Here is a 17,749-nt window from a genome sequence, read left to right as displayed (position 1 = left end):
GGCTCTGGGTTCATTGGCAGGGTAGGATTTAGTTGTAACGTCACTTTCTGAGAGTTGTAGAAAACAACCTTTCATTTTAGGCATTCCTTTGTTTTCAGAATTTTTTTTACAAGTCACTATCTGTGTGATGACATGGAAACATGTTTAATTCAGCTTTTGTTCAAAATCAGAATTCCACCAGCTGGAATGTTAATAGGAACATTAGAAGTTGGTGTTTTACAGAATCCAGAGAATGTTGCATTGCAGTCTGCAATTCCTCCATTAAAAGAGAACCTTTGTAACCAAACTGGAAACAGATGTTTTACAGTCATGGCAACTGAGCTACACTGGGGCGTAAATTACAAAGACAATGATTGAATGGAAATTAAGCCCTTTTATATAGCTCTAAAATGAAGTGACATTAAAATGTGGAAAATGAAGGCACGTTTGGGAATGATTGCTGGGTACAAGGAGTTGGCTCGGAGGAATCTATTGTCTCATCTTGTGTGAAAGTTCTCAGCACTGGTTTCTGTTTACAGGAAAGCAGATGGTGAAAAATATTTGAGTCTGACATTCCTAATGGAAACTGACATTTAGACCAATTCACCAACACCTCTTTGGTCTTGTATCTGTACTACCATTTTAAATTTGTGTTTTTTGATCATTTACCTGTTTGTGCAGGTGCAGCAGATTAAATGAACCCAGCCTAAAAACAGCCACTTACACACACAGCTACCACTGAAACAAACAAAGCACAACCTGCTAAAAATAGCCTAGCCACTGTGGAACTTCAAGAGCAAGCATATAGTCGGAGTTATCCATTTTAATGTAATTCCTGTCAAATGCTAGCATATCTAAATAGTATTTTTAATTCTTTCGCTACTAGAGTTAGCCAAAAGACAGGCATTTAGCTAGAATGACCAGTTTGGGGTTTTTTTTGTTTTGTTTTGTTTTGTAGCTCAATTTTAAATTTCCTTTTCTTTCATAAATTTAAGATTATTTCTTAAAATTGCTCTCGCAGGTAGCCTTTTTAGACCAGAACAATATTTACCAAAGTCTGTACAAAAAAAGCTACATGCTGACATGCTAATTATAGTTAGCATATGAAAGAAAAACAACCACAGCATCGGCCGCCAGTCTGTGGAATAAGCTTCACTGTTGTTACCATCTACTTTTGTAACAGTCCAGAATGATGCTAGGATGGAGGGATAAGTTATCAAGAATAAATTATTAGCTAATGACCTAAACTAGCAAACCAGGTGAGCAAGCTTCATCCATACATCTGTATGTGTGTGTCATAGACAGACACCTCCCAGTTTGTGCTTCTAATATACAAACAAAAATCTAGGATTTCACTCTGCAAGACAACTACACTTATAGTATTACATCTCAAATACAGCTCAGAGGACAAGTCTATTTAAAATTCTATTTAAAATTTTGGCCATACTACGTTTCAAAATGAGGGATTATCCATTGTTTGCTCATTGGCTAAAGATTTGTAGTAGTTATGACTTTTATGACTTTTTGAAACCAAGATGGTGATGTTAGAAACATTAATCTTGAGGCTTCAAAACAGGACTTTAGAAACCAGTGGATGGCATCTTGATAGGTACTTCCATCTTTATATTGTTTTTGCTTCAAACAACCAATAGAAATAAAGAATCACAGGGAGTAGGCACATACTCTACACTATGACCAGGACATAGTTCAGACTGAGTGCAGCAGCCAGCACAACACAAATTTTCGGCCATTTTTACTGAACACAGCAGTCAGTGCAGTACAAACATCTTTCTAAGTGAAGGGGCCATCAGGCAATTATATCCTACAGCCTCATATGTCAGCAGCAAAGTATTTTTTGTTGTTGTTGTTGTCTTTTGAGAAATTTGGTGCTTTAGCACAAGAGTATGCAGATTCACTTGCTTTTGGACCCAATCTCAACAAGCCCCTAGAGGACCTGCAGTTCTTGGCACTTCCACACTGAGTCCCCGGTGATTGCCACGTGGCACAGACACAGAACAGAGATTTTGGTTCATCACCTAAACCCTTCTGTGCTCTTTTGTGTGCACAAAATACTACCTACAAAAAGAGAGTTATTCCTTCATAATGTTGCAAGGTGCTTCCTCATACAGGATGGTCTGATTTTGAGCTTTTCTCCTAATAATGTAAGGTCTTTACCTTTACAGTATAAGGTGAAGTGACTGTTGTCGTGAACTGAGGTTATATGGCTATATCCATACTCAGGATGACAAAATGCAGCAATATTGTTGGGACTCATATAAACAAGCTTGCAACTGCTGCGTACATAATGAGGAAATTATGTAAATATGTAAGGTTTTGACACTACTTGATGAAGACAAATAAATAGAATTAATGTCACTGTAACATAATTTCACATTTCTGTGAAAGATTTTGGAAAACTTTGAGACAATATACCCAGCTGTAGAAGGTCACTTCGTAAGTAGTTTCATCATTTTCTGTTTTTTTTGTGTTTGTGTCAAGAACACACAAACACATAAAAATAAAACAATTTAAAAAAATAAAAACCTGTAAACTCATCCAGTTCATTACCCTGCTATAAAATAGATGCAGAGGACTGCCAAAGTCACAAGGTGACATCTAAGTGCTTTCTATCCAACAATCACACTCCAAGTAAAGCATTAAAGCAATTTGGGATTCAGTATCTAGCCCAAGGATACTTTGGCACGCAGACTGAAGCAGCCAGGGTTCGAACCACCAACCCTCCAATTAGTAGATGGCATGCTCCACAGCCACTCTCAACAAAGAGACAATAAAGCCACTGCAATGCTCAAGTGACACAGCTGAAAACTCATAAGAATATGTGTATATCTGACTATCTAACAGTCTGCCTTCTAGTCTGACAGCAAATGTATTTTTCTGATGTGACACATTTTTCACATTATGATAGAGAGGAAGAAAAAGAGTAGTGTTAAAACAGGCAGACTAAATCTGCAGCGCATTAAATGTGAGAAATCTGTTCTGCATATGACGAGGAAAACTTTAAAACAGAGAGCAATCAAACACATGCCTTCCATTGCCATCAACAAGTGCCTGGTAAATTAGCTTTGTACTGTCTGAACACAGCAAAAAGACAGATGTCCTTACACGTGAAATCACTTTTTTTTGTGAAAGCAAACTCCCCTGCACGTGAGAGGCCCTGTTTACACCGATCTCAGAGAGAGCGGCTAATTTATAACTCTACAGAGGCTAAACATCCTCCTGAGATCCTCTGTGAGAATGTGATGCCTCAGGGCGAAAACCTTTACGTCACTGCAGAAACATCTACCAGCTGTGTGAGCAAAATAATGAAATGGTTCAAATAATTTTGAGGCTGTGACACAAAGGGCAGCCACGAATTAATCCATAGCACATACATGCCGAAGGGGTAACAAGGAAGCAATTTATGGCGCTGAACCACGACATGGATGGAGGTTTACAGGGAAGGAAAGTGGGAGATTTGACCTCAAGGGCTCAGAGGAGGAAAAAAATGACTAAAGAGAGGAAAATGGGAGCTCAGAACTCTGCTTGTGGTGATTTCATGGGTGCTTGTAATCTTCTTAGTAGAAAGACAGCAGCAGAGTAAGAGAGTGAGAGGGCTAAAACTGGTGTAAAAGAAAAAAATAGAAATACAGAAAAGAGCTTTGGTTGTATTAATCTCCAAATTCTGAATTCATCCCTGCTTGTTCTAGCATGAGCCGGAGAAGATATGTCAGAAGAACAGAGACTATCTGAGCAAGGCAGCATTTGCCTTAGAGGCATCTTATCATCAAAATCTGTTTCCATCACAGTCGTCACAGAAAACTCCACTATATATGAACTGTACTCAGAATTCATCATTAATGCCTCACTGTCAAAACTGAAAAGTGGAGAAAATCACAATACACAGTGGTGTGGTGATTAGCAATGTTGTCCACACAGCATGAAAGTCCTGGGTTTGACTCTAGTACCTTCTAGATTTGAAGGTCCAGAAAGTCCTGGGCTCTCTCTGGGTACTCTTTCCTCTCGCAGTCCTCCCAAAGATGTGCAGTTAGTGGGGTTAAGTAAACTGGTGATTCTAGATTGTCCATAGCTGTAAATGTGAGTGCGAATGCTTGTCAATAGACTGCAGACTGCAATAGACTAGCTGTTCCATAAAAAGGCAGATGGGATTGGTTCCAACCCCCGGACAACCTTGAATTCAATAAGCAGAAGGGAATCTTTCACTTATTGGATTTAGATGTATGGATTCTATTTTATTTATTGACATCTCAAGTCAGGAATCATAGGTCAGAAAATAAAAAAAAGATCGTTAGCATTTTCTATGTTACCTATAGTAATGATATTAAACTTCTATAAAAAGGGTTATAGTAAAGGTCTATTTATGTCCCTACATGGACAGTTTAACTAAATATGTCCCCTAGAACTAACTATACTTGTATCTGCACAAGAAGTCCACTTAGTTGTCCATCCATCAGTTCTCTTCTACTTATCTTTATCAGCGTCACGGGGGAGGACCTTGTATTTGCCTCTTAAATATTTTGGTATACAGAGGAGTTCATGGTCGACTCTATGACTGCCAGGTGATCAGTGGATGCATTTGTAGAAGAAGCCACCACCATGCTTGACAGTTGGCATGAAGTATTTGTGTCGATATGCTATGTTTCTCCACACCTACTGCTGTGCATTGTGGTCAAACTTCCAACTTTGCTCCTCGGGAACTTTGCTCTTGAAGTCTTCTTGTTTGCTCAGAGTACCCTTCCAAGCAAACCATACTTGTTCAGTGTTTTTTTCTAATCATACTTACATTACCTTCGACATTTAACATGCTGACTGGGGACTGTAGAGTCTGAGATGTAGCTCTAGAGTCGTTTGCAATTTGTCTCGTCATTGTACACGCTGACCTTGGGGTGACGTTGCTGGGACACCCACTTCTGGGAAGATTATGGCGTGCTACACACCAGAAAACTGCTAAAACTGCTTCTTTTATAGAGGTGCTTACACTTGTTAATGATCAATTCATCAAATGTATTTGATTAGCAGGACCTGGCTGTTACTTACAATATTAATCCCTGTGGACGCAGTAAAGGTGTGCTTCGTTTTTCAGAGGACAGCAGAGATTCCTCTGAAAACGTTTTCAGATGACGGTAGTGTGAAACAAAAATGCATCAAGCACCAGCCGTTGCTTACAAACCTTGATGCGGATATGAAAAAATAGACGAAGATTTTATATGGACTTTTAATTTAATAATTTATTTAATATTTTAATGAGAAGTGGTGCTCATCTGTGTGTTCTGTTATAAAGTTCCCTTCAAAATCATCATTATAATTTGTTATCTGTCCTGTTTCAATAGCTAGCAATGATTTTCTAGCACATTTATACCATAATTGACTAGCATGACAACAGTGAATCCTATTTCTGAGTGCCTCCTGCCCCTTTGTGCAGCAGATCACTTAACACTTCTCCATAAAATCAAACAACTCAGAATATTCCTGTTTCAGTGGCTGATCTTCTCATTTTTTACCTGCTGTTTTCCATCCCTCTCTGAATGCTGACATGAAAAAAATAGGCTGACAAATCTGACTGCATCACTGTTATTCTAACTTGAATAAATGAAGCAGCCCTCAATGGTCAACGCCAAGAATCACATTTCATAAACCCTGGAACTCACTGATGTTGAAACTGGTTTTAAATGGAATGAAATGCATTCGCAGGTCAGGCCTCAAAAAGCCTCTGCAGTCACATCTGCATAAACTGAAGTACAGCAGGCTTCCTCAAAGCCAGAGAGGAATACATAAACACGAGAGAGATGCCACTGTAAATATTTCTGGAGATGCAGACTGAGCACAGGCTGTGCCTCTGTGTTGTTTACTGTCCAGCTGTCTGAAACACAATGCTAAATATATGTTTGCTGTAATCCATCTATACCTCAGAGAACAAATTTGTGGAATGAGATGCGTTTTTTCCGCTAGTCTTAAAAAAGTCATAATGAAAACAACACTTTTTTTTTCTATGAGAAGATAAAAAAGAAAGAAAAAAAACAGACACACACACAACAATCTGCGCAGGGATTGCAAAGTTCACCAAAATGTGCATGCAAGGATTCACATTTCACCTCCACGTTAGCTTAATGGCATGTGGTAACTTTTACAGAAAGGTAGGCAGAGTCTATGGCCCTCCCAGAGCTCCATAAAATAAAAAATAAACAAACAAAAATTAAGTAAAATTAAATTAAATGTAAATAAAGTTTCTTTTAGTTTTAAATAACACAAAATGGACCAGATTAAAATGTCCCGCCCTGTCACCCTTATATCGATTGAGGATGTTTCAGTTTGAACTGGTTTTAAACACTTTATATTCTGTTTAATCTACAATAAAGTATCATATTCTATAAAATTCTATAAAAACATACTTAACATGAATTAACAATAAAACTAATAACACTGAGCTGAGGACCAGACCAAATTTTAATCTGCTCCAGAATTCCTATATCTTTATTTAAAATGGTTAATAAACATATGAAGCTTTATGAGAGAGCTCTGTTTGAGATAAAACAAGAAAGAACGCTTTACTTTAGTATGTTTTAATTGATATCTATTTTTAGATTTCACTGGACAAGTACTGCTTGCTTTGCTTGCCCTGACGTAATGCCACTGACTTAGCTTGCTATCTTGGTATACACGGCTAGAGACATTGCAATAAACTTACTATCACTTGAAAAGGCAGCTGTGCTCCTACATCCACCCCACATCCCCACATCCCCAGCGACATGCCGTCATAGCTGCCATTCAACACCAGAATGCCCCTACACTGGTGAGTCACCAGATAATAAAGCCGGGCCCTGGCTGTGTGGTAGAGTGGGGCTCCCAGCTGGCTGTGTTTTACACGCTGAGGCCCATGTGATTCCTTTTAGTGAGTGGAAAAGCTGAGTCTGATTTTTTTTTTTTGTTTTTAATGTGACTTGAGACATCTAGAGCTCTACAGCTGGGCTCTCTGAACAATCACAACCTTGACATTTAGTCTTGTAAACTTAAGGCAGTCATTTAGATGGATCTGCTCCTGTAATGCAACTTTACAAATTAAAGTGTTTTTACAGTGAGCACTATCACATATGTGATTAAAAAAGCATTTTCTGCCTCTAGAGGGAGCTATGTAAAGTCTGATAAAAGTTCTCAAGCAATTGCACTTAAGTCAGAATCCGCTGGAGCAGAATTTGAAAAAACATGAAGTTATTTGAGGTCTGAAAAAAATGTGTGTGGAGTTCAAGTAAGCTTAGCAGATCTCTGAAGCCTTTAGAAAGCTGAATATTCTTCTGCCTAAAGCTTTGTTGCTTATTTGTTTTCCAGTGGTCGTTCACGGTATTGAAAGCTCGTTCCACAAATACCACTAGATAAAAGAGACTTTTTGGCCCATATTAGCATGATACTATCACACAGTTGCAGATTTAACGGCCACACATCCATGATATAAATCTTGAGTTCTACCAAATCCCAAAGGTGCTCTACTGGATTGACATTTGGTATTTGGTGCCTGTGGCCATTTGAGAACAATGAACTCATTGTCATTTTCAAGAAGCATGCTTGAGAGGATTTGAGCTTCACGACATGGTGCATTATCATGGTGGAAGTAGCCTTCAGAAGAGGGTACACTGTAGTCATAAAGGAATGGACATGGTCACCAACAATACTCAGGTAGGCTGTGGTGTTTAAATGATGCTTTGTTGGTACTAAGGAGTCCAAAGTGTGCCAAGAAAATATCACCATCACAGCAGCCTGAACCACTGACACAAGGCAGGATGGATTCATGCTTTCATATTGTTTATGACAGATTCTGACCTTACCATCTGAATTTCACAGCAAAAATCTAAATATTAGCCTCAGTTTCCTGTTCTTAGCTGTTATGAGCAGCACCCAGTGTGATTTCCGTTGCTATAGCACATGTGCATTCAGAGATGCTCTTCTGCATACCACGGTTGTAATGACTAGTTATTGGAGTCACTGTTGACTTCTTATCAGTTTGAAGCAGTCAGGTGTCTAACCTTACATTAACAAGGCATTTTCACTGCCATTCACTGGATATTTTCTCCAGATATTTTGGGGCTCTCTGGTTGTGTGGAAAAATCCCAGTAGATCAGCAACTTCTGGAATACTTAGACATGCCACGTTCAGAGTCCATTAAATCACCTTTTTTCCTTACTTTGCTGCTCAGTTTGAACTTCAGAAGTTTGCCCTGACCATGTCTACATGCCTAAATACATTGAGTTGCTGCCATGTGATTGGCCTATTAGACATCAGCATTAACAACAACTTAACAGGTGTATCTAATAATGTAATAATGGGGCTGGTGAGTGTAATTTGCCAAAAAACATTGCCACACCTCTGTTCGACATAACAACAGTCATAGTAACTTTAACAAAGTCTGTAGTCAGAAGGAGCACATATGACAAGCTCACAGACTCAGAAAGTATTTTTTTTATCAACACCACTAAATCCTTCTATTTGTTTTTGGAAAGAAACAAGGAAAACTCGACTGAACAGGTCAGTAAGACAGAAGCAGAGTTAGTTCTGGTTTGCAGTTTGCTCATAACATTGGAATGCACTGTTATGAGGCCTGCACGGTGAGCAGAAAGATAACATTCTGCTTGTGGAGGCAATTAGCTCTGAGCCCATTAGCAGGCCCAAAAGCAATGCTCAGCTGGGCTTTTAAAGGTTCCAGTCAAACTGCTATGAAAGTTTTAAGTCTGACACCTAACAAATACCAGTGAAACTTCCTGACTTTCCCCAATGCGCTTTCACTGCAGGCTATTCAGAAAGGACTATTAATAGGACAGATAGTGGTTGAGAGCTGCTGGCTTTTAGTCCACAGCAGCTGTTTTCCAACCAAATTTATTTTTTAGAGGTGAGTTTGACGTACAGCAGCTCCATATGTTATACTGCTAATGCTATTCTATTATGGAAGAGCTTTATTAATTGGTAAAGCTGTGATATTCTGAAAGAAATAACACAGGATCTCAGATTGAGGCTGACCTATTTGTTTGGACAAGAACAAATGTTGGATCCAGTATTTTTTGTACACTTTAAAAAGGCTTCTAAGGCTTAAATGGTGTTCATCACAAGATAACAACAAACACAGCAGATCCTAGCTAACACACATCTTTTGAGAAGGCACTGAGAACCGATGTAATGAAATACAAAAGTTGGAAAGAACTATTGGGCCTTGTAAGTTTACCTCCACATGGTTGGGCAGAGTGTTGAGAAATTTAAATCCCGGGATCCTCTTGTCGCTGCACACCACTCCTACATCTTCGCTGTGCTTGCAGTCTGAAATGCCGATCCCGTTGGACGGACACTGTGCCAAAGTCTTTTCTTTGCCAGTACAGTGGACATTGTCGAACCAGATGGGTCCTGATGAGACAAAATAGATATTAATCCTTGCTTCTGTGGGAAGGACTTTTATTTTCAAATAACAAATATTTTTTATTATTTGTAATACAGTTTTTAATTACTATAGTAGTACATAACTGAAAAAATAATGCCAACAAGATTACATCAATAACATGTTCATCCAGACATGCCATCTATATTGTGAATATATGTTAAATATGTTTCCACACTGATGAGAAGAAAAATCCTGCAGTACCTTCTCCTTTCCCATATTTAGAAGATGGCAACCATGAGACAGCTTCCACGTAGCCCAGCTCCCTGCACACCACCTGGGCAGCATGGATGTTGAAGTCATCATCACAGACGGTGCCCCACTGGTTGTTGTAGAAAACCTCTACTCGGCCCTCATTGTGTTTCCTCTTTTGCCCTGCAAGTCGGAGCTGAATCCTGGGCGTGTCTGGATCCAGCTGCGGGGCCGTGTACTCTTCCTGTTCTGGGTATGGGTAGCCTGGGGGGTAGCCGAGGTGCTCATACTGTGCAACTGACAGCTTTAATAGCACCAATAGAACAGCAGTGCGAGCATATAGGTTCTGGATGACCCGCATTTTGGTTGGAGCTAATGAAAAGCCAAAAAGAGAAGAAAAAATTGCAATGATATTTGTAGTCCTTTTACAGTCTGAGAACCACAAAGGTCCACAGAGAAACCTTTTGTGAACCAACTAACAAACAACGATGCTGCATTGCATTATGGGAATTAGGGACTACTAGGGACTAAATGTCAGGCTGTGAATCGCAGACCTGCCTCTTCAAACAGCCTCCCTAAACCCGCACTTCAATATTTTTATGCTGAAAGTAGATTAAATAACTGTGTGACGTTAAAGGGGTCTCTCATTATGACAACCCCAAAAAGAGTAATCACAAAACTCTGCACTTGTCTTCAGTACCGTGAAGCCTTTAAACAGGTTTCCACTCTTGTTTCTGTTAAGAGATTTACTGTTTGGTTATACTCTCATAGATTTCATCAGGCCCGTAAGCAGAAGTAAAATATTTAGTTCACGAGGCGGTGGAGACTAAATACAGAGCTAAAAGGTGCGCAAATACTGGACTTATCTCAAAATACAATCTAGTGTTGGTTCAGCTCTGTTAGCAGTTTAAAAAAAGGAAAAAAGGAAAAGGAAAAAAAGTGCATGTCCGCACATTATAAGGTCATGGTACTGTATGTTGACTTTATTTTTTCTCAATCATAATGACATCTGTATTAAAACGTTTTAAAAAAGTGACCAAAACTGACTTCTTTTATTTCTATCTGACTTACTGGACTTATATTGAGTAAAACATTTCTCGTGATCGCCCACTAGTTTTCTGTGAGTGAAGAAAAGCTGGCCTCCAGGGAAAATCCTGTCCTTTTGTTGGAAAAAACATCTGTTAGAAAACATATGATCCATCAACTGTGCAGACCTTCAACTCTCCTCACTGTAACGTGGCAGCAGTTACACAAGCTAGAATCAACACACATCACACATGAACAGATGGAATGAAGCCCACAGACTTGGCGTCTGCTTACAATGTGTGAGTCTAAACCGCTGTGATGACAAAGAAAATCGTGGTCAGTGTGCATGGACACGGTAAAGTTCAGGTAAGGCGAGACACATAAGAACACAGCAGGCTTTTTTCCCCCCCAGCTGATCATTTGCCCACTTCTTCTTCTATTTCAACCTCCAGAAACAAGCCTTAGCTGTTTATTTCTGAGTGAAGCTGCAGGCACTCTGCGGCTTCTAATCAAACGGACCAATAGATCAGAAATTTTCTTGCTCGCTTTTGTTAAAACAAAATGTCAAGAACTTCAGTGAAGTGGACACCCTGATATCTGAAACCTTTTTTTATACTCTTCTGCAGATAGGTGTATGAGTCTAGTCTGCTGTTAGAGGAGAACTGTGCATTGGCTGCAAAGGTCAAAATGTCAGTTTATAAGAATGTCAGCCAGTCTTCTCATGCTCTTTGCTAAACCGCTGAGGAGTGCTTCCCTGCAAGCAGACACTCTGGAACTCAGAAGTGGATTTTTAGCATGAATTTTTCTTCAAAGTAACACGTTAGACACATATGTTCACTCCAATTTTAGATGCATCTTCATCATTTAATCTGACGGACTTTTTTCGTGCCAGAAATGCCAGAAAAGAGTCTTGTAAAGTTTTTAGAGGCTGTGGAGACAACTTGAATTCCGGAAAACTAACTCACTTTTTTACCTATATTACATAAAGTTCCAATGTGATGCTCAAAGTCACACAATAGTAATGGCTTCAGTAATAATATTTCAGTACTTTGAGACCTCGAAAACGATTCTTAATTCACTGAATTTAAGCGTAAGCAAAACTTTTAAGGCAAGCTTCCTGTCTCAATAACAATGGCTAGTTACATTCTTGAAGTGAGCTGCAAGCTCTGGCTGAACTTACTTTTCTTCTCTCCGTTGAAAACCGTCCCTCCTGAAGTTGCAGCAACGGGCAACAGCACGGTGCGTAAAAACCAAGCCTGAAGTCAGCTGTTTTTCTTCTTCTGCCGCTGCTGCTGCAGCTCGCTAACTTTCACTCCCTCCAATGCAAACATGAGCCGGCCTCAATAGCGGTACCGCCCACTGACGCCCACCTTTACCATGAGATCAGCAAAGATGGACCGGGACGTGAAAAACTGCACATCCGACTAGCACTGACAGAGAGCTCACAGTGGATGAGAGCGTGTGGAAAACTGTTTTCAATTATGGTGGAGGGGGGGAGCATGAAAGAAAGCACAAAGTGGCTGCACAGCTCAGTGTACAGTGTAGAGACGTGTGATCCCAACCAGTGTGTCTGTGTGTGGGGGTAGGCGTTGCTTGTATGGGACAACACATCACAATAACTGAAATTTAAATATAAAAAAAAAAACAGCTTACATGTTTGACATCGATCAAGCCAAGGACAAATCTACTGTATTTTATTTGAATCATATTTTTCCAGTTTAAAGTATTCTATACTCATAGCCCAGGAGGTTAGGACCTCCAGGACCTTCTGCTTCTGGCTGCTTCCCAATCCACTGCAGGCAGTCAGTCCACCTGGTGGGCAAGACTGGAGGATGAGGCCTCAGAGTATAAATGAACATACTTCTCAGAACACACTTCTATATTGTGAATACTTTCTGATTGCTCCTGGGATGTTTTATAATAAGTTGGATGCTGGATGTCTGATTTCCATGAGCTACAAGCCATAATCACCAAACTGAAACAAAAACAGATATTATACCAGTTACTCTGGGACAGCTTTAGAGGCCTTTAACCCATCAGGACGACAAGAATTTGATTCTTCTTGCAAAGAGAAAGAGGATAAGCACTGCCAGAGCCCTCTATGGGCTAGACACCAGCACCCTGACTGCCGTTAGCTATCTTGGTGAAATCCTTGGTCCCATTGTCAGACCCTGTGCTGGTGTAGTCCTCATGTGATGAGAGCATGCAAGATTTCCGATTTCCTGGAGGATGAATGAACTGATACCACTGAACGTAGGCCACCCGCACCTGACCTAATACAGTAGAACGCCGCTGTCAGGTGTCAGGCATGCACACAAACACACTACTGAGTAGCATTTTGAGTTGCTACAATGAAAGTTTGGTAAAATGGACTATCCTGCCACATCATTTTCTGATTTTCTTTGAATTCAGTCCTCTGTGGATTGATCATTTTAAATCCAATTAAAAAATGTTGTTTCATTCCTAACACATTACCCAGTCTATATTAGCACCGTTTCAGCAGATTGTTTCCCTTTATTTGCCATAAATAAAGAAAATATGAAAATTAAAGTTTTGTAAGTAACAAAAAACAGAACTCTTTCAATTGTTTTTTGAAAAAGCAACAATGGGTAATATAATACTTTCTCTGTGATCTGTTTTGTTTTTTAATTAAATTATGGAAAACAGTACAAAGTATCAATTGTGTCATTTGTATCAGTAGATCACGTTTTGTCTGTAGCTACTTTTTATGGGGTGGCTGTAGCTCAGGAGGTAGAGCAGGTCACCTACTTATCGGAAGGTTGGTGGTTCGATCCCTGGCTCCTCCGGTCTGCATGTCAAGTATCCTTGGGCAAGATACTAACCCCAAGTTGCTCACTGATGCATCCATCAGGGTGTGAATGTAGTTAGAAAGGACCAAGTATAGAGAAAGTGCTTGTGTGAATGTGGCATGTTGTATAGAGCACTTTGAGTACTCTGGGACAGTAGAAAAGCGCTATATAAGAATCAGACCATTTACTTTTTCAAAGAGTTTGTTTGTCCAAATATGTCATCAAAGGCAACACATTCATTTTCATGTACTTTACTCACATGAATATACTTTGTCACATGTAGAACACACAAAATAAATTAAAAGTTATGTTTCTTCCTTTTTGTCACACAGTGGGCTTGCAAGTAGACCACAGATTAGAGCTTGTGTGCTACAGCCAACCAATCACACTGTACTGTGCTCCTCTCCCCGGTACTCCCCCTTGTTCTGTTCTGCTGAGCATAACATTGGTAGACCTGAAAGTGTTAGTCCTAAAGAAGAACCTGATCACCGTCTGTTTCCAGGATTCTTTTCACACAACATAAACCAGAGTGCTCATTAGTGACTCTGCAGTGCTGCTTTGACAGCAAACAGAGGAAAAAAACCTCTACGTGAAATGTCCCGAAGTCTCTTAACTCATAAGACTTCTTTCAGATGAAAGACAAGGGACTCTTTGCTTTGCCTTACTCGTGTGACATGTCTAGCACTTGCCATGCCTTTTGATAATTCAGGTTTCCAGCCATTTGTAGCTTTCAGTGTAAGATGTGTCACTTGATGATCATGTGTTCCACTGCTTTCACTCTCAGCCGCTGATGCATTAGAGTAGACTGGCACATCAGGCAGTAACTGATCCTGATCAGTGTGACATGAACTGCGTTTCCTCTTCTTTCGTTTTTGTGTTTGTGAGTTGTCATGGAGCTCGTGATAATCCTTGCCTGTCACAAATTTTGTCAAGGTGAACATATGATATCTGACGACCAGCAATTCATTTTTGCTCTCTGTCGGGGACGTGAGCCTGAGACCTTGACAGCATGCAGCATTTATGCAATCTATATGAGTCCAAGGGTAACATCCTGGCCTTTCTATTGATTCAACGATTGTTAGGGATGGGCAAGCAGAGCACACAACCTTTCTTTTTGATTGCATTTTATGATTACAAGAGCAGTTAAGTGATACTTTTTTGCAGTTGTTATGATTCTATTGCTAGAACTGTCTTTATCAACTCAGTTTTAACCAAACTGAAACTGAGCTGAAATATTTCATTTACGTTGTATCAAACATGAAAATAGGAGAGTCATCCCCACAGCCACCAAACAGGGGGTCCTCTGATTACATCACACAGAAAACAGGCAACCAGATTTAGACTGCATGAACCAGAGGGCAGGGTCTCATTTCTGAATTCATGCTGTGAACATCTTTGCTCTCAGCATGACTCTAATAACCTAGGCTCCAAATTTATTGTTTGCTAGGTATAGAAAATTTAATAAGTGGAGACAGATTCTTGAAGATTAGGCGGTCTATCAAGGTAACAAATCATCTTGATGTCGCTGATAAGGAGGAAAAGGATGAAGCCCTCTGGAAAAGTGAGTACTGTCGTAAACAGAATACAACCAGGCTACCTCAGGCTGCCGAGAGCATGGGAGTCCCTTCAACGGCCTGTCTGGCAGTTGAGAAACCAAATTCCACATATTGAGAGCATTAGATTACACAATACTTCTTATCCATAATGGACTTTGGCGTCATTTTGCCCCTGCTCAGGCTTCTCTGGCCTGTCATCTTCCTGCTGTCTGGCCCTTCTCCACCTAGTGATAGCGTTAAGTGTGACTTGCTAATGTCATGGGGGGGTGTGACCTAATGACCCAGGTTTAGGCAAGTGTTAGGTGTGTAGAATGGAGTTTTTTTTTAAACGCCTAAAAAGTTATTTGTTAAAATGTTTTCAACTTGTCACATACAATGCTAGGTCAGGAAACACAGGCATTACATTTCTAGCCCTTTAGCATTGTTTTTAACATGCAGGGTAGACTTCAGTAAATGTCAATGTCTGAAAATTTACCATGAGACTGTGGGTAAACATGCTGGTCTCTGTGGCTGGATGCAAAATCAAAGTATCAAACAAATGGTGGAGACTGTGACAAAATGAAGACATTTGCCTTGTAACGTGACATCGTGGAAGGGCGTGAGAGTCCAACTGTTCTCTTCTGGTTGCTAATCTTATGATTGTGCCACCTCACCTAAATCCTTCTGTTATAGTTTGTGATTCTTCATTCTTCTCCCTCCAACAAAATGATATTTTGGAGCTGTAACCGGCAAGTTTGAACACAATATTAAAGGGTTACCCAGTGTGGTTAAGTGAAACAAGAAGGGGTCATTGTCAAAGGAATACGTGGCAAGCTGAGAGCAGGAATGTGTTGGGAAAACGCACTGTAGACTCAAGTTTTTAGCTTTCTGGTTTTGTGCATGCATTTGAGCAGACGTGGCTGCATGCAGGTAAATATTAGCCTGGTCCCATATGTAGGCTAACAACATGTGAACAAAAACCCCAAATAGCACTGACAGGTGTGGGTAGTTTCAATTTAAATAAAACTGCTTGCACGCTATTACATTCTGAAATTTAATCTATGTTTGCAACGACAATAAGCGCACATGAAGAGCAACAGCTGGCATTTAATTGCAAATAGTATTTACAATAGTATTTAGCTGTAAATTCAACTGTAAGTGCAGTTAAACAGCTTGTCTTTATTTATTTATTTATTTTTATTTTAGGGATTAACTGAAGAAGACAGTGCAGTGGTAAACACTTAGGTGCTGATTCCTTTTTCTCTTTGGGATCTACGTGGACTGATGTTACAGTGGTACTGAGCTTCTCATGTAACAGTTGGTCAAAATAACAAATAAATAAAAATAAAAAAGTAAGTAATTTATCAGCAATGTCGGGTGATATTAGGAAAAATTGTAGAACCGCCCAAGCTGTAAGATTGTGGCCATGAACTACGAATCCATCACAGAAGTGCCTAAAACAAGCCTTTTTTGAATATCCACCTTAATTTGGCTCCAAAATCATGTCCATCTCCACAGACTCCATGTTATAACACCCAACTTTACAGTAGAAGTAAACATATTTTCAGCTTAAACTAATAATGCAGTTCATGTATTTCATTTATAAATGTAACTTAACCATTTAAATTATTTTAAAGCTTAAAGCTATACATCATGGGGGTCAAAATTAGACTTTTAAGATTAGATTTGATCTATTTGGAACTCTTGTGGAGACAAATGGTGTACCTTATTAGTTACTCTCACCACACTATGTTATGTAGGCAGTCAAAGCAACTTCCTTTGGGTTTCTCTCTACTTCTGTATTTTATACCTTTGATGAGCAAAGAAGAACTGGGAAAGCAAACTCTGGCCCTCGTTTGTGTTTACGCTCTGTTAACTTGTATTTTGGCTTTGGACCACATTACATTGCACTCTATAATTTATGGGAACAATAGCATACAGAGAGCCTGAAAAAGGATATAAGCTCTATCTCTGTTTTAGTGTTTGCACGGGAGTAAACACACACGATAAACCTTGTGGAACCTTAATGTTAAACCAAAAGTGTGAACTAAATCAAAAACAGTTTCTGTAGAAACCACAGGGTAAGAGAGACAGACAGATTGTTTACCTTCATTATGGTTTTGGGGAAGACTGTAGCAGTTTCCATGGTTTCTATTGAAATCTATTAAGCAGATGGCCCCAAATCTGAAGGGAGGCATTTTGTCAGATCCATTCATGTGGACTTTAAATCATTTAGATATTTCTCTGCAGCTGTTTGTTCCACATATATAAGATAGAACAATGAGGGATGAAAACATGAGCTTCAAAATTGCTGAGAGGTTTTGCACCTCACAGCACAAATGAAAATCTAATCCAGAACAAAAGCATGTCGCTACCATTGGCATGGGAGACAATAAAACACATTTAAATGGGTGATTCTGTTCTTGACATTAGTAAAGCACTATTGAGGGAAGTTTCACTTCTCATCTCCACGTATTCATCAGCAAACAAAAAATTTCTCTGGTATCTTTTCCCTACAAAACATACACAACTATCACAAAAACATGAAAAAGCCATAAAGCCACTGGAAAATCTCACATAGGGTATGCCCTACCCTCATGTGGCTGCATTAGCATGGCAGTAGTTGCAGCACATCTGCAAGCTCCTTTGCAGCACAGCTACATCCAGACATCCTTTTATGGCTCAGCTGATACTCCTCAATGCAAACAACATATTGTCGGTTATTTTAACTGGTAAACCTCATAAAGGGAATACAATCAAAGCTGCCGTGCACCTGA

At 39.6% G+C, this 17,749-nt stretch overlaps 1 protein-coding gene across 1 annotated transcript in view; it reads right to left on the bottom strand.

Annotated features, from left to right (window-relative positions):
• The window catches only part of loxl2b (lysyl oxidase-like 2b), a 49,316-nt gene extending 37,402 nt beyond the window's left edge, over nt 1-11,914 (bottom strand). Inside the window, exons 1-3 of the mRNA XM_063490319.1 lie at nt 11,808-11,914; nt 9,614-9,973; nt 9,203-9,378 (exon numbers count right to left, since the gene is read on the bottom strand). Coding sequence (XP_063346389.1) covers nt 9,203-9,378; nt 9,614-9,962 — 525 coding nt within the window. The 5' untranslated portion in view covers nt 9,963-9,973; nt 11,808-11,914. The remainder of the gene's footprint in view (nt 1-9,202; nt 9,379-9,613; nt 9,974-11,807) is intronic.
• Between the last annotated feature and the right edge of the window lie 5,835 nt (nt 11,915-17,749).

This window comes from Pelmatolapia mariae, linkage group LG12, assembly GCF_036321145.2.
Source record: "Pelmatolapia mariae isolate MD_Pm_ZW linkage group LG12, Pm_UMD_F_2, whole genome shotgun sequence".
NCBI lineage: Eukaryota > Metazoa > Chordata > Actinopteri > Cichliformes > Cichlidae > Pelmatolapia > Pelmatolapia mariae.
This window is presented reverse-complemented; position numbering and strand designations above follow the sequence as displayed.